The 25,451-nt window shown below is 35.9% G+C and overlaps 1 protein-coding gene across 1 annotated transcript in view; it reads right to left on the reverse strand.

Moving 5' to 3' along the window:
* Positions 1-21,913: 21,913 nt before the first annotated feature.
* The window catches only part of vwa5b1 (von Willebrand factor A domain containing 5B1), a 44,019-nt gene continuing 40,481 nt past the window's right edge, over positions 21,914-25,451 (reverse strand). The window contains exons 19-22 of the mRNA XM_019070625.2: positions 25,218-25,286; positions 24,898-24,967; positions 23,709-23,835; positions 21,914-23,048 (exon numbers count right to left, since the gene is read on the reverse strand). Coding sequence (XP_018926170.2) covers positions 22,365-23,048; positions 23,709-23,835; positions 24,898-24,967; positions 25,218-25,286 — 950 coding nt within the window. The 3' untranslated portion in view covers positions 21,914-22,364. The remainder of the gene's footprint in view (positions 23,049-23,708; positions 23,836-24,897; positions 24,968-25,217; positions 25,287-25,451) is intronic.

Here is a 25,451-nt window from a genome sequence, read left to right on the forward strand (position 1 = left end):
TTAATACTTTCATTCAGCAAGCACACATTAAATTGATCGAAAGTGACAGTAAAGACAGCAAAAGATTTCAATTTCAAATAAATTATATTCGTTAGAATTCATCAGATAACCCTGAAGAAAAATGTATCCTGGTTTCCACAAGAATATTAAGCAACTGACCTGTTTTCCACACTGATAATAAAATCAGCACAAATCAGCAAATTAGAAACATTTCTGAAGGATCATGTGACACTGAAGACTGGAGTAATGACAGGAATAAATTACATATTAAAACATAATATATTTATTTTAAATTGTTATAATATTTCAGAATATTTACTGTATTTGTGATCAAATAAATGCAGCCTTGGTGAGCATAAGAGAAATCTTATCCCAAACCTTTTAATGGTGATGAAAAATTTTACATTTCCAATTTTAATCCCTGGAAAAATAGATTTGTAAATGTTTTCTAATTCCTATAGAAACGTATTCAAATTCGACATTCAGATTTATCCTCACCACAGTTGCCAACCAATCAAACCTACAAATTTAATACCAGATTATTTACTCAGAACTGAGTTTGTTGAGCCACTAGATTCTACTGAAAGCAACCTGTAGTTCTTCCCTATAGCAGCTCTTTAGGACCCCCCGGATCAGCAGGTAATCAGGTGAAAGAAACGTCACAACAGTTCATTCTCTCTTTACGCTTAAAAGCTTCAATGACATCATTTGGGCAACATGAGAACTGGGTTTACTTCCTCTATTACAACATTTCCACCCTATTTTCTCACAGGAAATGAAGCAGAGCTGCTCAAATGAGAGGTTTATATAGAAAACATGATGCTGCAGGCAAAATAGCAAAGAAATCTATGAAGAAAGTAAAGAAATCTGTGTATTTGTGTTGCTTTGAAATGCTCTCTCTCCAACATTACTGAACTCTCTCTACAGTCAGAAGTGAGCTGAACACACTTAGAAAGCACTAGGAGGAGAGTTCGGCTTTTTTGCACTTTTGTTTTTATTTTAAACTGAGTGCAAGAGGAGCAAGAATGTGATGTTCCTTCTCTGAACATGCCCTCATAACACTTATTATGATCTATTATTTTCAATAGGATTTTTTGTCAATATTTTCAAACAACTTAAGAGTGTAATTTCTTAAAAGGATCTTCAAAAGTAATTATAAATATATAAAAAAAGTTTAATAAATCTGTTATTATTTTATCTGTAATCTTTCCATGGTAAATATATATATATATATATATATATATATATATATATATATATATATATCTCATATAGTGGGCCTATTAGTCATTAATCAGGATATTAGATCTAATATATTTTTTGTGCAACTAGAGTCACCAAAAGGATATACATTTATAATACATTTATAAAATAATACATTTTCTTTAATATTAAAATACTTACTATGTTTTTTAGATATGTTATTATTTATTCATACACCGATCAGGCATAACATTATGACCACTGACAGGTGAAGTGAATAACACTGATTATCTCTTCATCACGGCACCTGTTAAGTTGGGATATATTAGGCAGCAAGTCAACATTTTGTCTTCTAAATGTGTTAGAAGCAAAAAAAAAAAAAAAAAATGGCCAAGCGTAAGGATTTGAGCGAGTTTGACAAGGCCCAAATTGTGATGGCTAGACAACTGGGTCAGAGCATCTCCAAAACTGCAGCACTTGTGGGGTGTTCCCCATCTGCAGTGGTCAGTATCTATCAAAAGTGCTCCAAGGAAGGAAAAGTGGGGAACCAGCGACTGGGTCATGGGTGGCAAAACCTCACTGATGCATGTAGGGAGTGAAGGCTGGCCTGTATGGTCCAGTTCTACTCCAGAAGTTAATGCTGGTTTCTGATGGAAAGGTGTGTGATTGTTGTGTATGTGGCTGCTTTTGTGTGTTGGCATCTCATTAGAGCTCCAGCAGTTGATGCAGAGCAGTGCGTGAATCTATTCTTCCCTATTCTGTCCACTCTGTACACACAGGTACAGTTGGCTGCCATGGCAACAGATGCGCTCAGTGTTGTCCTGGAGCAGCGATGTGAGCAAAAGCCCCAATTGGCGCCTTTTCTCTATGCAAATAATACAGCTTTGCATCAAAGCCATGCGTTTTATTATTCCCCACTTAAGCTGGCGAGCGTAAGCTCTGAATGACATCGCTCTCAAGAGCCACGTGGTTCGGATGAAATTTTTGTTGTTGTGTTTTGCTAACTGTGTGTCACTATTCAAATAAGGACAACAGAATGCATCTTTAAAGTGATAATTCACCAAAATGAAAAAGCATTTACTCACCTTTATGCTGTTCCAAACCTGTTTGAATTGTATTCTTTTCCATATACTAATAAGAGTTGATGACTTGGGCTGTTAAGCAACGAAATGGAAATAAAACCCCCCCACCGGAAAATACATGCGTGCAATATTCCAGGTCTTATGAAGCAATATGACATTTTGTGTTAATTAGCCTATGACAAAAAACAACATATTTTACATTATTGATGCACTTGATTTTCTCTTAGCACGTCATCTTTTACGTTCAATGCCTCACTTAAATCACGTGATTTACTTGAGGTGTTGAACATGAAATGTGAAAGTTAAACACGATTAAATATTGTAATTTATATATGAAGCTCAATTGAATATTGTCTATAACTAACAGTCAAAGGACTTGAACATTAAAACAAACAAATCACAGGCCTATTTATGGATTAATGTTTCATGTATGTATTTTAGTGTCGATACACCCAAATGACTTTGACAACCAAGCCGTGGCCTAGTGGTTAGAGAGTTGGACTCCTAACCCTAAGGTTGTGGGTTCGAGTCTTGGGCCAGCAATATCATGACTGAGGTGCCCTTGAGCAAGGCACCGAACCCCCCCGGGCACCGCAGCATAAATGGCTGCACACTGCTCCGGGTGTGTGTTCACGGTGTGTGTGTGCACTTGGCTGTATGTCACGTTACTTCACCAGCTTTTTTGTTATTCATTTTGACCACTAGATGGCTACAGTGTACACTATGCTGAAAAACGTCTTTTACAATAGCGTTTCACCATCACTTGCGCTTTTGTATCAAAAGATTTCAGACATTTTTGTAGTTCGCATGACTTTGTCCTCCATCTTGGAGCTTTGCTGAAGAGTTAGTTTTTCTGTGAATCTCGACTTAAAGCAATCGTATGAAATAAAAAGACTTGGAATATAGCGTACAATTCATATGGACTTCTTTTAAGCTGTATGCCTACCTTTTTAATATTATTTCAGATCTTAGCAGCATCATGAATGGCCAGGATAAACATTCTCCTTCTTCACCTTCTTCAGAAGAAAGAAAATCATGGGTTTTGCAACGTGAAGGTGAGTAAATTGTTTCCTGAACAACTTAAAAGGGTCTTACATGTAGATTTTTGCTCTCTGGAGACTTGCTGTTTACTTAACTGCCATATATCTTTCACTATCAGATACTGATGTAAAGGTTACATTCTGCTGCGTTGCAAGGCATCATGCCACTAATTACAGTAAAAGACTGATTTCGCTTTGGGACCATGTTTATCTGAAAGTTCCACAATGGTTGCTATGGAAATGTGTGCTGAGAAGGGAAGTTGTCCTAGTTAGCACACCGCTTGTGTTGGCAGTGATCTGTAGGAGGCTTGGGAACGATGCTCCTGTCTTATCATTAATTCTCCTTGATGCATTTCCAACAGCAGTGCAGGTCATCACACAATGACTAGATTGCTATTGTGATAAAAATCATCATTTTCCCATTTGCTTCTGAGAGGGTTGCACAGTTAAACGCTCTCCGCCCACTCTACAGATTGTTTGCTCACCTCTGTGCTTCTTTTAAAATGGTAAAAATGTCAATGATCCAATAGTAATGTCAGATATTTGCAAATGAGCCTGTTTGAACTAACTAGGCTACTATGTGACACCAAGAAGCAGGAGATTGTGTGCTTGCTTAAAGCATGTTGATATGGCAAAACTGTTTGGCTGAAAATAATAAGAAAAAGCATCTCAGGGTTGGCATCTTCAGCAATATACATAAGAAACAGATAAATACTGTTGGTTTGAGATGAGCTGAAATGCAGTTCAGAATTTATTTTGTATTTTTTTGGTGCACTAAAGCCAAGACGATCACTCTGTATTGGATTAGATTTCATGAATCATTGCTCTATGGCAATAACACTGAATGGGGACTGGATGATTTGCATAACATTTAATTGGTTTCTTGAAACACATCGATTTGTATTTTGAATTTTAATCACCACCTAGATTTTTTTTCTCTCCACATTTTCTGAGATGATGTGTTTATGATATTTTTGTGCTTAGATGTGTCTTAAATTGCTTGGAAAAGTAACAGCACACCATTAATCATTCAAATAGCAAAAACACTATGGGATTAGTTACACACTAAACTTTAATAACTAATGTGAGTGTGTACTAATTAAATTTGCAGTATGGGTTTATATATTTTGGTGGGCTCTTTGTGATTAAAATCTTGCAAAAATTTACGGTGAGTCATCTAATAGACTGACTTAAAAGGTTGTTCAATTAATTTAGCTGCAGATAAAGGTATTAAAGTGTGTCTCTTTTCATTTTCAAACTTTTATTATTCTTAAAGTAATAGTTTACCCAAAATGAATTAGTACCCTAAGGTCATCCAAGATGTAGATGAGTTTATTTCTTCATCAAAACAGATTTGGAGAAATTTATCATTACATCACTTGCTCACCAATGAATTCTCTGCAGTGAATGGGTGCCGTCAGAATGAGAGTCCAAACAGCTGATTAAAAACATCACAATGATCCACAAGTAATCCATAGTACTGACATATTTGTTTAAAATTGTTTTGGACTGTTTTCGCTTGTAAACAGTGCTTATTTTGTGCATATTTCTTTCTTGATTCAGACTAGATAACATTTTCACTGAAGCAATATTATAAAAAGAGGACATGAATTTTAGCAGGATGTAACTATTTTGATGAATTTGTTCCTTACAAACATGCAGCTTTTCGCTTCATAAGATGTTAATTGATGGACTGGAGAGGTGTGGATTACTTGTGGATTATTGTGATGTTTTTATCAGCTGTTTGGACTCTCATTCTGACGGCACCCATTCACTGCAGAGCATCCTTTGGTGAGCAAGTGATGTAATGCTAAATTTCTCCAAATCTGTATTAATGAAGCAACAAATTCATCTACAAATTTCTACAAATCTCTAAATTTCATGCTCATTTTGAATTTTTGGGTGAACCATCGCTTTAATATAAAGTAGCAATCACTGGAAAAGGCTTAGAAATGCCATGCTTAGACAATAAAAATTATCATGATGGAAATGTCATGATTATGTGGAATACTTTACAGTACCATATAATTATCATAGTATATGAATATGGTAGGCAACTATTATCATGGTATATATATCAAAATACCATGATATTGCGATATGACACCATCACAGTGTTTTTGAAAGAGTAAAAGCAATGAAGCCAAAACAAAAAGGCTTTCAAACTCCAAGCTGAACATCATTAGAGATGTCAAAGTTTGAGTAATTTATGAGCAGAAGAGTTTTTAATTGCATTTGATCAAACAGAAGGCTCATTTGATTCACACTAATGCACCTCGATGAACTTGTTTGCTTTGATCCACAAGAAAACATTCTGTTCAACAATTTTATATATATATATATATATATATATATATATATATAATCATTCAAAATTATTAACAAAAAATTTATTATTCCTAGATTATGTAAAACTTGTGTTTTCAATGTGTTTTATATAACTGAGTTGTTTTGCGCAGAAATATTTAATAGCAGGAATAACTTCAAATGAGAACATTTAAAAATAGTATTTACACATAGTCACACAAGTGAGATTTCCGAGAAATTGTGAATCTGAGAATAACGGATAGTAAGTCAAAAGTCATTTATTCCTAGAGAAACCTGTAAGACCCTCAGCTCATCATCATTAGGACAAAAACAGGCTTCAGCTTTGAAGAGAGCACAGTATGTGGCTGTAATTGGCTCTGGGAGACACGTGTTTTAGCAACAGTGCAGGCAGAGAATGATAGAATTTAATTCATTATGTCCAGTGGCTTCATGTATCCCTGATTCAATTCAAGAGGTATTTTTTAAAGGCAGTAAAAGGGTGAGTCACTCCCATCAGCACATATGCTGTGTCATAATTAGATCTGATTCACAACTCAGTCACAATCATTAAGAGAGTCTGTGTCAAAGTCAGGGATGTCACGGACACTAATAAGTCTCTGAAAAACACATATTGAGGAAAAAAAGACTTCAAAAAGAGTAGGAGAAAACCAAGTCGACAGGTCAAAGAAGTTTTAACAAATCATCATCTCATTTTTATTAAAGGCCAATTTACTGTATAGTGTGAAAATATTAAACATGGTATTATAAAGACAATATGTTCCAAAAATAATGTTATATTGTCACAATACTGAATCCAAAAGAAATTATTAGAATATTATCTAGAAAATATTTATTTTGTACAGCTCACAGACGTTGAGAAGATTTTTTCCCACCCAATGTTAGAAGAAAATGAGATGCATAAATCTGATGAGAAGATTTTTCAATTGCAATGTATCTGTATTGCACTTTTCACAGTAAATATCATTCCAAAGCAATTTTAAGAGAATATTGCCTCACAACCGAGATTAAGGTGATAGAGGTGAGGAGAGACACCATAAAAGATACAGTATAAACTTTTCTTAAACCTGTATGTGTGTGTGTGTGTGTGTGTGTGTGTGTGTGTGTGTGTGTGTGTGTGTGTGTGTGTATGTGTGTGTGTATATATATATATATATATATATATATATATATATATATATATATGTTGAATGTTGGTCCACTTCTCTTCAATGGCTGTGTGAAGTTGCTGGATATTGGCAGGAACTGGAACACGCTGTCTTATACGCTGATCCAGAGCATCCCAAACATGCTCAATGATTGACATGTCTGGTGAGTATGCTGGCCATGCAAGAACTGAGATGATTTCAGCTTCCAGGAACTGTGTACAGATCCTTGCAACAAGGGGGCCTTGCATTATCATGCTGCAACATGAGGTGATGGTCGTGGATGAATGGCACAACAATGGGCCTCAGGATCTCGTCACGGTATCTCTGTGCATTCAAAATGCCATCAATAAAATGCACCTGTGGTTACACGTGGTCTGCGGTTGTGAGGCCGGTTGGATGTATTGCCAAATTCTCTGAAACGCCTTTGGAGACAGCTTATGGTAGAGAAATGAACATTCAGTTCACGGGCAACAGCTCTGGTGGACATTCCTGCAGTCAGCATGCCAACTGCTCGCTCCCTCAAAACTTGAGACATCTGTGGTATTGTGATGTGGGATAAAACTGCACATTTTAGAGTATGGCCTAAGGCACACCTGTGCAATAATCGTGCTGTTTAATCAGCATCTTGATATGCCACACCTGTGAGGTGGCTGGATTATCTCGGCAAAGGAGAAGTACTCACTAACACAGAATTAGACAGATTTGTGAAAAATATTTGAGAGAAATAGGCCTTTTGTGTAGATTGAAGAAGTCATGAAAAATGGGGGAAAAAACAAAAGTGTTGCGTTTATAATTTTGTTCATTGTAAATATTAAAAACTTCACATGTAAAAAGCACATACAATTACTACAATTTAAACTCAAATTAAAAGGAAAATATATAAATACAAGTTATTTCAAAATATTAATAAAATACTTTAATAGAGCACTGAACAAAATGGTGTAGAAACAATTTTCACTCAAAAATTGCTAGTAAATTTCACAAATAATTACAAATAAACTTAGTTTCATTTAGTAATTTAGCCAGCTACCTAGCAACACCTGAGTTTTCTTAGCAACTGACAAGTGACCAATTGTAAGTAATTTATAAGCCGTTCCACCGCATGGTTCCTGTTCTAAATGAAAATGAAAACAATCACAAAACAACTCTACATACAGTTTGCATCAGTCTGTTTTATGTTTCCAAATATTACTACATAACATCTGTTCACTCAACCATAAAGGACTCATCATCTGAGCTCACCTCTGCTTCATGTGCATTTAATACACACATTTCTGAAGAATCAGTGTGTGTTTGTCACTCTGTCCCCTGGGATCCTCTGATAACACATGCTGACATACTCTTGGCATGATAGCTGTGAAACAGGGCAACAAAACATGGATTGCCAGCACTGTTGCCATAGTAACCCCACAGCCTCTCACGCTTCAGCGGCCGCCTGTGCTGGGAAGAAGATGAGGCCGTCTTTATTTTTTATCATGGCTGAGTGAGTCTCCCACACAAAGCATGAAGCATGTGTCTTGCAGACATGCTTTCTGTGAGTGACAGTGATTTTTCAGCCTCTGTGTCTTTATTGTGACTTTCCGTGACAGATACTGTAATGTAGTCATGCTAGAGCCAGATGCATTACTCTGATTCCTTTCGCAGTTGTGTGTTATGTAAAGGTCTTCTATTATGTAATTTTGCACTACCAAAAAAAGTTTATAGCTCTAGTATCAGAGTTTTTCATGAAAAGTCATGCAGTCTTCACTGTGGTGCAGCTATTTACAAAACTGGGAGATATAAGCCGTTACAAAACCTAGTGTGCTGCCTACGGAGGCAGTATTTTAAGAAAGCATAGGTGCATTCGTGACTCTAAGCTTGTTGCAATTCGTAGGCGACTTAAAGGGTTACTCCACCGCAAAATGAAAATTTTGGATGAAAATCGGGAGGCTTGAGACTGTCCCATAAACTGCCAAATAAATAACAGTGTCAAGGTCCAGGAAAGTTTGAAAAGCATCGTCAGAATACTCCATCTGCCATCAGTGATTCAACCATAACGTTGTGAAGCGACGAGAATACTTTTTGCACACAAAGAAAACAAAAATAATGGCTTTCAAACCAAAGCGTAAATACACTTAAAAAACATATCCTTGTGGCGCGGCTGATACAGAAGAGCGTAAGCCGCTTGTGTACTAGTCAGATCTGTCAAAATGGCACTACGCTGATTTGCAATGCGCTATAGGTATTATGGGCTCTCGATTGACATCTGGTGAAATATAAAAATTAAGAAACTTTCAAATGTAAAATGTTTCTAGCAAAAACATTAAAAATATGCTTATTAGATTATCTAACGAATGTTGCTGTTCATATCAATCAAGATGTGCTTAGGTTGTCTAGTTTTTGAAATGGTTTCAAAGTAGCATCCCCAAAACTAAAGTTCAATTATTAAACATTTTTAATATGTAAAATATGTAATTTCTTCAAAAACAAAATATTTTTTTCATAAAACATAATTTTAATATTAATGACTTATTTATTTTCTTAATTTTTTATAATTTATAAATGTATTTATTTATTTTCTTTTTTCTTTTTTTTCTTTTTTTGTGGGGCCAGAATCAAAGATGTATTTGTTTCATTTACAATTGAGTGCAAGTCACTGGGAAGGTCTTCTTGCGATAAAAATGTAAATAATTAATGTTTTAATATTTTATTAGCAATAAATAAATAAAATGTATATAAATATACACATATTATTATTATTATTATTATTATTATTATTATTATTATTATTATTATTATTATTATTATTATTATTATTATTATTATCAAATATGCTGAGAAGAATGGGCAAGAAATGTGCAGAGCTCATACAGACTTACCCAAGAAGTAAGAATACACACAATTGAGAATTGTCTAGCAAGGTCGTCTTGGGTAAATCTGTATGAGCTCTGCTCATTTCTTGCCCATTTTTCAAAACAAATTTGCTCCAGCCAAATTATACGGAGAGAGCCAGTGGACAGCATTTTTCAGGTCATGCTGCAGATTTTCAATTAGATTCTAAGCTATTTTTTCCCAGGCTATTCTTCTATTATTTTTTTTGTGCTTCAGGTCATTGTCCTACTAGAAAGTGGATCTTCTCCAATCGATGGCTGAGTGAAACTGGTTCTACTAGATGATTTACACCATACAAACTTTTCAATACCACTGTTTAAAATCGGACAATGATGCCACTGCTATTTAGGATAGTGTTACCTAACTGTTGAATACATACAGTACATGATACTTTTCATTTTCAGGCCAAAGAGCTCAACTTTTGTATCAGCTTTAGTTTTCTCAGATGGCTCTTTGCAAACTCCATCCGCCCACCCATAGGTCTGCATGCCGTAAACCTGTTTGCCACTTTGGAGCTGCACCAATTTTCCAAGCTAAGATGAGAATCACATGAAACTGCGGTTTGCCACAGTACTTGAGACTCTGACATCTGTAGCTTATCTAAAATACTGCCCCCTTTCTATCCCCTGTCTTCTGTGATGTAGAAATTAAACGGCGGCTTCAAATTGAATTGCCACGTCACTGCTCAAAACCTCTGCCTCTGACAGTTTGGGTTCCAGCTTGGTACCTTCTGTACAGCTCGTGCCTTTTATTTGTGCACTTCGTCCTACTGTGGATGCCTGAAGTGACACCATTTCCCTCTTATTTTTTGCCCGCTGTGACCTTGTTGGTTGCCATGGTGCGCACCACATTTCTTTTCCACATGGCACCTGCTACACTCAACTACTGCAGACTGAATGTAGGGTGAGTCCAGTTCTCACTACCAATTACAACCCACAATGAGGGAAAACTAGCCTAGGAATATCTTAAAATCCTATGCAAAAATGTGAATTAGACTGAATAAATGTCAAATTTTCGTTTTTGTATCCACCTTATAGAGCGGGCATGGTAAATTCTATGGGTCTGGCTTCTGGTGTCTTCAATTAATAACAGTCCATCAAATATCATGAAGCATTCTTGAAAAGCATCGTACCGACACTTGATCCTCGGAGCAAAGCCCAATGTATTCGTTCATGTGTCCAACATGATTTTAGAGCTGCCACCTGCCTGTGGCCCATCTGATCAGTCAGACATTCATCTGTGTAGAGAACAGTGTTAATGCACTGCCACAGCTCAAGCTCATGGGAGACACGTGATAAAAATGCTTCACAGATACCAACGAGCTGTTACTTAAATATGGAGCAACTGAAATAAAGCCTTATACTTATGTATAACCTGAAAACTACAGTGTGAAACTCAAATAAATAATAAATAAATATGCCCTCATTTTTTTTTTTTTCACTATGGTTCCAGAAATTTAGTTTTAAAGTTTCACTACTTAGCAGACCTGGAGCTAGTCTCAGCCTCAGGCGGCACACCCACAAACCGCCCACAAACCATTCCTCAACCATCTGATCATGTTGCACACAAAAATAAAAAGAATCTCTCAAAATGTCAAGCTTCAAGCTTCTTCAGTTGAACACAAAAATAAAAAAATTCTGGTTGCTTTTTTCAGTGCAATTGCAATGGAGACTGAGGCCTTCAGACGTCCTAAAAGTAGTCCATTCGAGTGTTATGTTATACTGTATCTCAAGATTTCTTAAGCTGATAGCTTTGTGCATGTTGACCAGACAAACAGAAATTTAGGTCGTTACTCATCTTCCAATCGATTCATGAACATGAGAACTGAATCGAGAATGGATCATTCAGAACTGGATAAACCAGATGAACTGAAAAGATCTGATTCAACAAAAATGATTCACTAATGAATCAGACATTCCTAGAAGATCTCGAGCTGCTGTCAATATTAGCTTTTTGGTCTATTCATAAAACAAAACAATAATAAAAATACAGAAAACTAGAAACACATATCTTTATCCACTTATAGCTTTATATATTGCAGTCTTCATTCACTTTTATCATACTGAAAGGTTGTAAATGGATTCGCCACTCAAAAATGCAAATTCTGCCAACATTTACCAAACCTGTATGACATTATTTCTACTTTGGAGAACAAAATGAGATATTTAGAAATATTATGGTAAGTAAATAGTTTAACTTCACAGACAACAAAAAACAAATGATTTACTAAAATTGGTTGGTTACCAACATCCTTTAAATTATCCTATAATTCACCCAAAAATGAAAACTCTGTCATTTACTCACCCTCCACTTGACAGAAGCCATTGACTTCCATAGTATTTTTTCCATACTGTGGAAGTCAATGGTTTACGTGAACTTGCAGCATGCTGAGCACATGCTGGTTATTTCAACAGGGTATCTTTTTAAGAAAACCTTTACTTTTAGTTATAATTGAAAAAGTTTTCTTAACCCTAAGGGTTTTTTTTCAGCTGGGCACTGATGTTGTGAAAATCAATAAAGGCAGTCTAGAAAATGGTCCTTATGAATACGATTTAATCTGCAACAAATCCTCCTTTTATTCATGTAAGGGAAATTGCACTTCATCTGTGGTTCACCACAACTCTTCCCCTCAAATTACATCACTATTAGATGACTGCTTGATCAAAATGTCCTTTGGATCAAAGGGGCAAATAAAATATCTCCATTTCATTGGGGTCATAACACACGTGAATGTTCCCACAAAGACACAAGACATAGAGGAAATTCACTTGAGTTACTCAAAAAGGCTTTAGCTCTAGCACATAAAATGGTTGCCTAGAAACAAGATAAAAATTTCAATAGCATATCCATTTACAGATAAAGCTGTTTGCTAGCATATTTTTGTTAAATGTTACATGGAGCTCAAAAACACCACCCACTCCATACACCACGACGGCCTAATCTACGCTCTCTTATTAGACTAAATAACTCTTCAAAGTCTAAATGAGCTGTTTAGATGGGTCAGATCTTCCATAGCTTCATAAAGTGTAAATGATTTTTGCCACCACTAATAAATTCACCCATGGCAATCATTATTATCCCAACCGTGAAAGGAAAAGGCTCCCTTAAAGAAGATCACATTGCAATCACTCCTGCATTTACCAATGTGTTAAGTTTGAAATGCTGTCAGTCATGTATTTCAATTAAGCAGGTCTGTAATAATCTCAGGCATATGTGTGTTTCGTATAACATCACTTGCTCACCAATGGATCCTCTGCAGTGAATGGGTGCCGTCAGAAATCTAAAAGTAATCCACACGACTCCAGTCCATAATTAACATCATGTGAAGCGAAAAGCTGTGTGTTTATAACAAACAAATCCATCTTTAAGCCATTTTTTAACTTTAAGTCATTGCTTTCATCTTAATTACAAGACCTCTATTGCTTTCTCCAGTGAAAAAGTCATCTTGTCTGAATCAGGTGTGAATTTTGATATGAGAGGACAACAGGGAATGTACTTTTTCACTGGAGGGTGCATTATTATGAATTATAGACTCACCTTTTGGTCAGGTTTGAAGTTATGTATGTATGTCCCACAGACTTTAAAACTTTACTTGAATCTTAAAACTTAACTTTCAAGCACTACTTAATTCTCCAGTACAGGTAGAGATTCAGTGGTGGAGTTAGAGGATATAAGAAAGAGTACATGAATTCCAGCAATACTGCCAATTACAGGTCTGAAGGTGGACTAATTGAGAGTCATTTAGGGCAGATTTTTCCTCTATAGCTTTTCTTTTAATCAAAGCTCAGTTCTTTAATGAAGCGCTGGTTCGCAGCTATTCATCAGCCCTGTACCCCAGTGGAAACAAACTTGTCGGACATCATTAAAGCCCTATGTATGTCCCTCGGTTGAGGTGTCCGCCTCGCTGCGCTGAAAGTACTGCAGCTAATTAAGAGCTAAAGCTTCTCTCTGATCCCCCGACGAGCACAAGGGTCCAAAACGAAAGCTGCTTTGAGATTACTCGTATTGTCATGCTGAGAAACCCGCTGAGACAATTTCCGCTAATTGAGCTTCACCTAATGGGACTGATGACATTTTATAGTGTCGTGTTTTCGGAAAAACCAAAAGTTTCAACAGCATCATCAGTCGTTGGAAAGCACAAATAAGCTGCCATTTAAGGACTGGACACTTGATGAGCTGCTATTAGCAGTCTAATTAATAAAATTTTGAATGAACTAATGTTTCATGGCAATGTATAGAAGATAAGAAGAGTGATGTTTGATTGCTAGAGATGAGGAGGCGGCGCTAATGTCAGTGAAGTAGGTCACAACTCGACAGAAATTGATTTTATCATCAGCCATGACAGTGGTGCCCAAAATATTGTCCATAATCAGTTATGGTTTTTCAAAGTGATCCGTCTCAGTTCACTTTTGACTGACCCTTGAAGGAGACTTAACTTTGTCAATGAGAAGAAAACCATAACAAATTTATATAGATCTTGCTGTGCTAAAATAAGAGATTTTCTAAAGAAAATCTATTGTTATCATGCAGGTTTATTATGGTTAACTAAAACTAAAAGTTGTAAAAACATTTTCGTTAGTTGAAATATTAAACTGTTAATTGAAATATAATAGTAAATGTAAATAAACTATAAAAAATAAAAATCCCAAATTGTTAAAATTAAACTGAAAACTGAAAATATAAGAAAAAAAAACTTAAAGGTTTATGATAATAATAAAAAGTAATTCATATCTCAATTATACTAGAATAAAACTGTAAAACTCAAAAACACTATCACAAAAACAGCTGAATAGAAACAAAATTTCCTAAATGTGCATATAAATAAGAAGAAATGCTCATCAACTACAATGGTAACAAATTTACCAAAATAAATTCATATACAGTATATGCATCAAAAACATCATAAATATAAAATATAGATTTAAAATATATATACAGCAAAAGCTTTTTACACAATATTTGTATTGGTAGCATAAATGCAATTCAGTCATTCGAATACATAAATTCGAACTTAAACTAAACATGGTCATATGAAAAATATTTACAAAATGAAAACTGCACCAGGTGAAAAAGTCTGACAATATATATTTTAAAATAAGTAAAACACTTAAGTATGGGCTAATAAGTCTGACTATGACTTTCTTTTCATTTTTTAGCCCTTATTTCAAGTACGTAATTCAAGGCCTGCTTAACAATGCTTATAGTTGCCATAGAAACAAGCTAAATATGGCATAAAATATCTCTAGTTTTTGTATAGCATAAAAGTACTGTCTAAAATCTCCCCCGCTAAAAACACACACCTCACAACAACACTCCTCCACATTTATATCTTCCCCCCATACTCTCCACAATCATTATCAAAACATCAAATAACACCTCGCCGCTGATTAAAAACGAGTGTGTGCAAAAGTGTGAAAGAAGTCAAGCTGAGTGTGCACCCGTTCCACACAATGAACCCTTTCTGAGTAAGAGGCTTTACATAAGAGAAGAATATCTGTAATGAAGCACAAGGGTGACTCCGTCAGCTCTGTAGCTGCTCATGTGAAAGTGTTGGGTAATACAAGTGGGACTATCAGTATAACACTTCAAAAGTTCCCGTCGGAGACATACTCCTACTTCCTGGGATCAGTGGCTTACTAATGCACAGCTGATGAATGTTTGATGAATGCGGTATTCTGAACAGTAAACCTAACTTCCTGTATGCTAACGAATTTGTGCAAAATTTGGTGTAGGATTTCCTTCAGAACAATTTTCACAAATTTTGAAGTACTGAAGAGCTGAAATTGTATTTCCTTGTAAAATGATACTCCAATAATAATTTTTTTACAGTTGAAGAAATGGTTGACTCAATAATGAATTCAGGCCACTCACCTTCAGTCAATCCAAAGATGTAGATGAGTTTGTTTCTTCATCAGATTTGGAGAAATTTAGCATTACATCAGTTGCTCACCAATGGATCTGAATGGGTGCCGTCAGAATGAGAGTCCAAACAGCTGATAAAAACATCACAATAATCCACAAGTAATGCACACCACTCCAGTCCATCAATTAACATCTTGTGAATTGAAAAGCTGTGTTTATAAGAAACAAATCCATCATTTAAGTGTTTTTAATTTCAAAACGTTACTTCCAAAAGTCCATAATATCGTCTTCTTCAGTGGAAAAGTCTTCTTGTCTGAATCAGGAGAGAAATATGCACAGATTAAACCTTGTTTATAAGCCAAAATAGTTCTATATAATAAATATTCACTGCAGAGGATTCATTGATGAGCAAACAATGCAATGCTACAAATTTTTTCCAATCAAGACACAACTCATCTACAGTATACTGTTTCAGAAGAAATCTCAATAATGTCTCAAACTGTGCTCAGATTTGAAATCAAACGTCAGAGACATTTCTCATCAGATTCCTCAAAAAATCCACATTCATTTTACAGCTCCGCAATTGCCTCATTTTAATTATCCTAAGGAATTTTATGAGAAACATCTGATTCATAAATGAGAAATGACATGTCAATGTGTAATTCTTTGTGGTCATTGGCTGTTTGTTTCTTACAATGATTATTGTTTTCCATTTCCTTAATCAATTCATTCACAGTTCTTTTAGTATTTGGAAAATAACTGATCACATATTTTACCTCTACAAAGCCTACTGCTTAGAAATTCATTTATCAAAAATAAGGCCTCTAATGGATCAACATAATCACAACTTTGCAGGAAAACCTGAAATACTGTGGACTGAAGCTTCTTACTGTAGGTTTAATTGATTATACATTCAATGCCGGTCATCCATATACAGTACTCAAAGTACACAAGTTGCATTGGGCACCTAAAACACCAGGGGGCCCCTTGCTCTCAAAGATGATTTAATGACTAGAGCTGTGCAATTAATAGAATTTTAGTTCTGTTTTTTCTTTTTTTTTCTTTCAACAAATAACACCATGCCACTTTTTGTTTCTTTTATTTATAGTGGTGTGCTATAACCCTTCCTATGTAACATTCAAATCAGTCAAATCATGTAACGTGACTGTCATAATATACATGTATACACACAATATACAATTTCTCCTCCAAATCATGTATTCTGGCATTATCGAGAGTACCACGACGCATGTATGTGCTTTCCTCTGCATGTAAACAAGGCTCAGGGGTACTAGTGATTTGGAGGAGAAGAATTATTGAATAAAGTTGTTATTTTTTTTTTATTTTTTTTTTACAGACAAAAAAGCTTTGTAAAATTATGTTTGAACCACTGATGTCACTTGGACCGTTTCACTCTTGTCCTTACTACGTTTCTGGGTCTGAGAACATTTCAGTTGTGTTGCTGTCTATGCAGGTTCAGAAAGCTCTTGGATTTCATCTAAATATCTTAATTTGTGTTACGAAGATGAATGAAAGTCTTACGGGTTTGGAACAACATGAAGTGAGTAATTAATGAGAGAAATTAAGCGTATAGCATTAGTTCTGGCAGGTCACGTGAGTCAAGCTTGCATCGGCTGGCTCAGCTGATCACATCTACCTATAGGAATACGACACCTATAAAGACATTCCTATATACGCTCTATTCAGAATTATTCAGCAGCTTTTTTTTACTTGCTCAGGAGCAAATTACCCTCCTCCATCCCCAGCTCCTCCTTTCGCCACAGTCAGGACTTGGCTTTCTGATATTCCTCGTTGAATCAGACTCTTTTTATCTTGAATAATGTGTTACACTTATCATTAAGTGCATTAACGATATCTGCTTTGTTCTGTTCTGTTTACCATAAGGGGGTTATTATTGCTGCTCTTTTTGCCCAGAACAGAACCAAACATTTAAATTATAGATTGGAAAAAATATGGTTCCAAACCCTAATTACAGCCCTCTCACACTTTCTCTCTTTCTCTTTAGCCATCGTGCATTATTAGCATCATCAAAAGCAAGCTATCACAATCCTTACTTTGATACTAACTTTATGTCTGAAGCCATTTTTCTGCACTGAGTGGTAACTGATATAATTAAATGGTGGAGTATGCTGCAGGACAGACATGACTCATAAAAGAGAGATTTGACAAGTAACAAAGAGACAATAGATTTCATTGTTTTGAGCGGCACAAACATGATGACAGCTATAGTTGCAGTGTAATTCCCTGATGAATGCCTGACTAATAGGCTTAAACTATACAAAGTGTTACTGAGAGAAAGAGAGAAACAGAGCAGAAACAAGCTGTCGTACGGTTTGTAAATGCGGCAATCTGACAAAAACAGCACCCTTTCTTTCTTGATTTTGAAAGTGTGGTGCAACATCTACTGGCTGCTAAAAGTATTGCCTTTGGTGAGGTTAGGGGCACCACAAAAAGGGAAAAAAGCTCTACAATGCAGCTCCACAACCTGCTACAGTACCTATGTTGTCAAAACTGCCAGTCTAAGAAAGTTAATATAATACAGATTCATTTTAAAGGAATAGTTCACCCAAAAATTACAATTCTCTCAGCATTTCCTCACCTTCACGTCGTTCCAAACTGATATGCATTTCTGTCTTCTGCTGAACACAAAGGAAGATAATTATTTTGAAGAATGTGGGTAACCAAACAGCTTTGGGTCCCAGTGACTTCCATGTTTTTTGTTCATGTTATAGAAGTCAATGGGACCTGAAACCATTTGGTTACCAGCATTTTTCAAAATAACCAGTGTTATTTTAGTATCATTGAGATACTATTATAGCTTTTATTAATATTTTGAATTAGTTTTTCATTAATTTAATTAGTTTTATTTTTTTTTATTTTGCATTTTCAATTTAACTTGATACTTTTTAAAATGTATTATTCATATTATTATTAGATTTAGTTGTATTAGTATTCAATTAAACTAAATGAAAATTAGAAAATTTGCCTTGTTGACAGCTAAAATAAATCCTGTAAGTTAAAATATACAAAACTTAAACTTTATTTCAGTTCATGTTTGTCATTTTTATTGTTTTTTATGTTTATATAATTTTCAGTTTAAATGAAAATTAGACATGTTGCATTGGCAACTAGCTGAAATTAAATATATTTTGTTCATTTTTACTTTATTGTACAAGTAACATTTTTAATGGATTGCTTTAGTTCACTGAAATAACCCTGTTTAGAACAACAAGAGGGTGAATAAATCATGACAGAATAGTACATTTTGACTTATTCCTTTAAATTGATGGAGGTTGCTAGGTAGACTGCATTGCATCATCATTACATATTTGCATAAAACTCAGTCACTATTATTGACATCCAAAACCATCAATACACAACGAAACTGCATGATGTCCAATAGTTTTGTGGCTGCAAATCACTGTCAGTGTGAATGGAGCCAGACTGATTTTATATATTTGTCCTATATAGTGGAAATAAAGAGACCCAATTTTTCATACAATTAACTTTATTACATGCAGTTACACAGTACAGCATTGCACTAGCAAGTACATATGACTTGAAGAGAATTCGACACTTAAGTATTTAGTACAATTGACCGACGTAATGCACTTTTCACAAACCAGCTGCCACGTCACAAGAGCATAAGAGAGGTTTGATCTGAAAAGAACCTTGAGATGAAAGATCTTTCCACAAACCACTTATTTATCTACTTAGACAACAGTACTCAAAAGCAATACCTGAGGAGTAATATGTACAATAATGAAATAAACCAGTGCGATACACCGAGAGATACACTAGCTTCTGTATTTTCTCATTTAGGCTACTTTTTTAAACATATATTTACAGCCAATCGTTTAGAATTTTTTCTGTACAATTTTTGAACTGACATCAACAAAGTACTATAATAATACATACACAGCGATAAATATAATAAGCAAAATGAAAAAATAATCAATTACGCATTGCGGTAACAGTACAACGTTCATATCAACAGTCTGGAAAGATCTGCAGGGTTAGGCACTTAAGACTGGAGAGCACTTACAGCAATCGAAAGTGTTGTTCCAGCGATGATTTGACATCTTTAACGATCGTAAAGGCAAACGAATGTACATTACATGATGTTATACATGTATCTGCATCTTATAAGTCACTGGATCCTCTGACAGCTAAAACAGCCTGTAATGCCACATATAGCTACAGTAGCAGTCAACCACGCAAACTAATGAACAAGTCACTATTAGGCTTTGTACGATTAATGTTTATGGTACAAAATCTTCCAAAGCAGCAACCAGACAATTTATTAAACCATATGCACATCATTATTTAAGAGACAAGATAAAAAATTCAAACGATCTTGCAAAGACATGCAAATTTTGTGGGTGGTGTTTGGCCCGAAATATACTCTACGCAAATATGTGAATGTAAACACTTCTAGCTACAGCATGCTAACTCGATTGCACAGTTTTGAAATGTGTCGATTCAGAATTCAACAAGTACGAGTTGCATTGTCAATGTTACCACAAGGGGTGCTATTGCACCTCTTTACTCTCATTAATTCCTAGTTACTTCCAAATGAATAAAACAGTGATTGAATTAATTGGTACAAATATTAAACAATAAAACAATATTCCCTCTCAATTACTGAAGTTTGTACATAAGTCTGTTTCCACCTCAGAATGCAAAAATTCTAAAAAGAATTGTGACTTTTTTTCTTGTAATTGCACCTTTTTATTTTACAATTTTGACAATTTTTAATTTTTTCGTAATTGAAACAATATCTGATAATTTTGACTTAATATCTCACAACTGCAACTTTGTTTCTCTTAACTTTATCAAGCGGTGACCCCGAATAGTCAACGATTTGATGCTTCGATTCGAGGAGCCTGATTCGACTACCAATCTCACAGTCGAATATTCGTGGGGTGTTATGATTATGCCACTTTGACTGTGTGGGGGAGCTCAAATGTCTGATTTCACATAGAATTACGGGTTTTCTCCCAACAAGTTAATATACAGCCTATTATGATAAAGCTATAAATAAGAATCTGAAAAGAAATAAGCTTCAAATAAATATTTTAAAGTGCGTGAATATATCCAACCACCCCATATAGATTTATGCTTCACTTTCCATAATCCGTGACCGACAGAGGCGGCAGGGATTTAAATCTTTAACAAGACTCAAACTGACACAGGCAGAGAGTGGATTTTTTTCGCTCAGGTAGGGTACAAGTGATTTCAAAACATTTCAGCCGGTTTATATATATTGTGGATATATTATTTACCTGATATAAGATGCATTTTGTTGAGTCAAGCGCTTCATTGTATAATATTATTCTATATATATCTCCTCAGCACACAGCACGAGCAGGACAAACAACAACGCAGAATATTAATAACTATGACTGGGACTGTCATACACATACTATTATAATGAGAACACCATTATAATAAAACACTGTGAATTTTTAGAGTTTAGCTGCCGTGTTTCTGCACGTTCTTGCGTGAAGAACGCATCCACAAAAGGAGTTCTTTCAGAGCAACGCAGACACATTCATGAGCATTCGGGCCCTTTTTGCAGATAGCCTATAAGTTCTACATTATGTTGTATAAATAACGAAGCGTATTCTATATGAAATGATGAGTTTAATCCCATTGATTAAAAACTTGCTATCAAATGCGTCACTCTACTGGTCTTCTTCAGCACGCGCAGCTCAAAACAGAAATGCAGAACATTAATAACTACTGTCATATAGACTAACGTTATAATGAGAGCACTATTGTAAAAAATAAATTGTGAATTGTTAGGGTTTCGCCTGTTGTTTTGTGTTAACTATCTTTTAATCAAAACATAAAACATTATTTACCCCGACTGTATCTGCGAGGCGTTCGTTACACATTTTCCCTGTGTGTTAACATCAGTAGGCTAATTATGGCTGTCCAGTGTCTGAATTGACTCGATGTATTTTGCCCCGCCCCCAAACATATGATTCGACTATCAGTCGAATATCGACAAGAATCGAAAATTCCGATTCGACTATGAAAATCTTTAGTTGGGGACACCCCTAACTTTATCACACAATTGTGAATATTTCTTGTTGTCGCAACAGGGTTATTATCATTTCCTAAAACTAAAAACCTTTACAAACATTTTTGTCCATTGAAATAAAGCTAAAGTAATAAAATAAAATATAAAATAAAATACAAATTAGATGTAAAACATAAACTAAAGAAAAAATACAAATGTTGGCAACTAACAGAAATAAGTTTTATGTTAAAACACTAAAATTACTAACAAAAAAAAAGTAAATAAAAATAAATTAAACCTAAATAGTAAGATAAAAAAACCTACAAAAATGACTAAAATTAAAATGACTAAAAATTAAATACAATGTAAATAAAAAATAAAACATAAAAATTAACTAATATAAAATCCTAATAAAAACCATAATAATACTGCAAATAAATAATAATAAAATAACACTCAGTTGCATCTATTTCTTACAACTACAACTTTCCTCACAACTGTGAATAATTTTTTAACTTCCTGTAATATTTTTTCAATAGGAGACAGATACAGTCTTTTACAGGTTTGTTACTGCTACATATATACAATAGGATGTTTGCAATACATTGGTATCTACGTACCTGTGCAGAGTATGTTTCTGGCCTGTTTCGGGCGGATGAAATACTGGTATGATTTCTATTCATAAAACTAAAACGAAACCCACAGAATAAACATTAAAACATCTCAAGGCGAGTAATACCCTCGTTTCGCATAGTTTGAAGTTTCATCCCTACCCTATCAGGCCTCACATGCTGTTGGGGTTGTAGCAGAGCATGTTGAGCTGCAGGTTCTCGTCCCAGTGTCTGAGGATGATGAAGAGTTGATTGGCTGTGGCTTTGACCGACGCCAGGTCTCGGCCCTCTGGGACGATCTGTTCATCTAGCCACATGCTGGCCTTGGCGGCGATCATCTCCCACTCGATGAAATAACTGGCCGAACTGTGTTCCAGCCAGGCCAGAGCAACAGCAGTCGCCCACACCATCCCCTCGGGGTCTTGCACGGCCTTTCGCAGGATCCCGGGTGAACCTGGCAGGGGCGTCTCCGTGATTTCGAACTCAGACCCCCGTCCGCTGTCATACAAAGAGTTGATAGGCGATGGCGGGGCTTCGGTCGACATCGACGAGAAGCCGCTCAACAACGAAGGCTCGCCCTCCATCCGAGGGCTTCGGGCCTGGAATGAGGATGAAGATGTGCGGGATACCAACTCCTCACATTCATAGTTGAAGTCTGAGTCTTTTGGAGGAGGCGAGGAGCCGTGGTGGACCTCCAGACTCTCGGAGCGCCGGGAGCTGGAGTGGGACACATGAGTAAGGCTGAGTCTGTGGCTGGTGAAGGGCGACGTCCACTTCAGCTTGTCCATGGGCACATTGATGGCATCACACAAGGCATTGTCCAACATGAACGCCCCACAGGACAGCTGCAATGACACCTGCAACAGGAAGTAGAAACCATAATGTCTACTTAATCAGTGCTTAAACATATAACAATCTCAGAGACGGAACTTCAATGAGCCATTTAAGGTCTTTAGGCATTGTCAATTACATTAGCCTTAAAAATACACTCTACTGATTTTATTACGCCTCATCACCATTTACTTTGAGTAATTGCTATGACCAATATAGTATTCTCAAATAGTACATCTCATTTAACCAGACTAAAGAGATCATGGGATATTGATCGGTGCTTGTTAAATGTCAACAGATGTATTACTCACTATACGTAAAGAAGACTGCCTTTGTGTGCACTGACCAGCTATTTATAGGTTATGAGGCGAGTGAATGCAATACACACAATGACCTTATTACTAGCTGAAGTTTGTCAAGCACTTTGTTATATATATACAGTAATGTATCTTAACAGCACTAAAAATATTTCACGAGTTCACACTTACATATAATAAACAGAGTAAAAGTTATGGGCATTTGGCGTGCTGTCCAAAAGGGGAGGGGTCCGAGCTCGGAATTTTGGCCTGAACCCAGAGTATAACCTCCCCCCTCAGGTTAGGATAGAAATAGTTTTAAATGAAATGTACGTTCTACTGAAACCACAGAGCATCAACATCTTGAAAGCAGAATATGGCGACAGAAACCAGAGGGATGTAGTCCTTGTTGTCATTTTCGCTCTCTCCCACGGAGTTGCTGATTTTGCTCTGCGACCGGCTCATGAAGCCCCTGGCTGCTTTTGTCAGGAGACGTGTCCTGCTCAGGCTCAGCTTGCTGGAGGCAAAACGAAACAACACCTTTTACTCCGGTGGCTCACTGTCGTCATTAAATGCACAGACACGTCTAAAGTTCTTTTTCTTGGTGAAATCTGCCCCTTCGCATCCTTTAATTTGCGGGGTGTGTACACATCCCTGATAGCACCGCTCCTCACGTTTTGGTCATTAGTTCGGCTGACATTTCAATTGACAGCGAGAGGTAAAACTGTGAAAGAGATTCCAGACATGAAAGGGAAGTGTTTATTTTGGTGTCTGGAGTACTATCTATCTTTTGTTTAAAATTTTGTTTTTATGCACTTATATATAGTTATTTGAATGGTATTATGATATAATCCAGGCCGAATTTGGACCAATTAGTTATCAAATATTAATACATAAACTATTTATTTAGATGATTGTAAAACCATTGGTGCTATCCTAATTCATATTCATAACAGTCATTAATATTTATGAGCTAAGCCTATAGTATTCAGTGATACAGTATTCACCCTGCAGTTAATTTACCCTCTGCATATGATGTCAGTGTTTTTTAAAGCCAAGCGCTAACATCCTTTAATTTTCACACTCCTTCTGGCTGGAGTATCCTTCACTTCATACTCAAGAAGTTTAGACTAATTGTTTAAAAAGAAAAATGCTAATAGCAAAACCTTTGACGTCAAGAGAGCAAACACTTGCCAGAAGATAATTGTCAAACTGATTCATTTAATTGTAGCAAAGCATTATGTACCTCACAAAAAATTAAACAACAAAATGATTACAAAATAGCCTAAATACCTGCGCAAATATGTCGTATTGTCAGTCTACGCATCCCCTGTCTTTAATTTTTTTAATAAGTAATGAATGTCTGTCTTCTCTGAGAGTTGAACTCATTACATGCACCCAACAGACTACCAAAAGCAATCAAAATGCAAATTCGACTCATGAACAATGGCGCAGGAGCAATGCAAACTGCTGAATTATTCATTTGTATTCTGTGAATTACAGTGTTTTTAATAGTGTAGCTTGATTTGTGGATGTTGTTCACTCTTTCCCCCATCTCGTTCCCTCTGTCAACACCCACCTGGCGGAGAAAAGGCTCTCGACTGATCTCTGCGAGTGGTCGGAGGTCACCGATGGACTCCTTTGAGAGGCTGAAAGAAAGAGCAGGTTGGATTCTGATGATTTCTTTGGCCCAGCACACACACACAAACAAATACACTGCACTCAAAGGCAAAAAACACTCAAACTCGCCTATGCACCTCTAGGTCAAATCTAATTAATTAATTCAGCAGTTACAAACTTGAGTGATTAACGCTGCCGTGTTTGCTTAACATGCTTAAACACCTGCAAGACTATAATAACCGAAGTAACCAAGTGATGCAGACAGTTAGAGAAAAGTACCTTCAGAAGAGCTACATCGTTCCCAGCTGGAGGATGAGGAGGTTTTGTTGGGGGGTTGGGATGAATCGTCTACGTAAAGAAGCATTTTGTAAGTCCTTTTGACATCGGTTTGGAATGAAAGCTGTTATCTGAACTAGCATTAAGTAATCACATCTAAGCTGGTTTGTAAATGGGTCTGAGCTGATGATAGTTTATTTGCACTCAAGAAGATTTTACAATAACATGCACATTTGT

Source organism: Cyprinus carpio, chromosome B23, assembly GCF_018340385.1.
Source record: "Cyprinus carpio isolate SPL01 chromosome B23, ASM1834038v1, whole genome shotgun sequence".
In the NCBI taxonomy this organism is placed as follows: domain Eukaryota; kingdom Metazoa; phylum Chordata; class Actinopteri; order Cypriniformes; family Cyprinidae; genus Cyprinus; species Cyprinus carpio.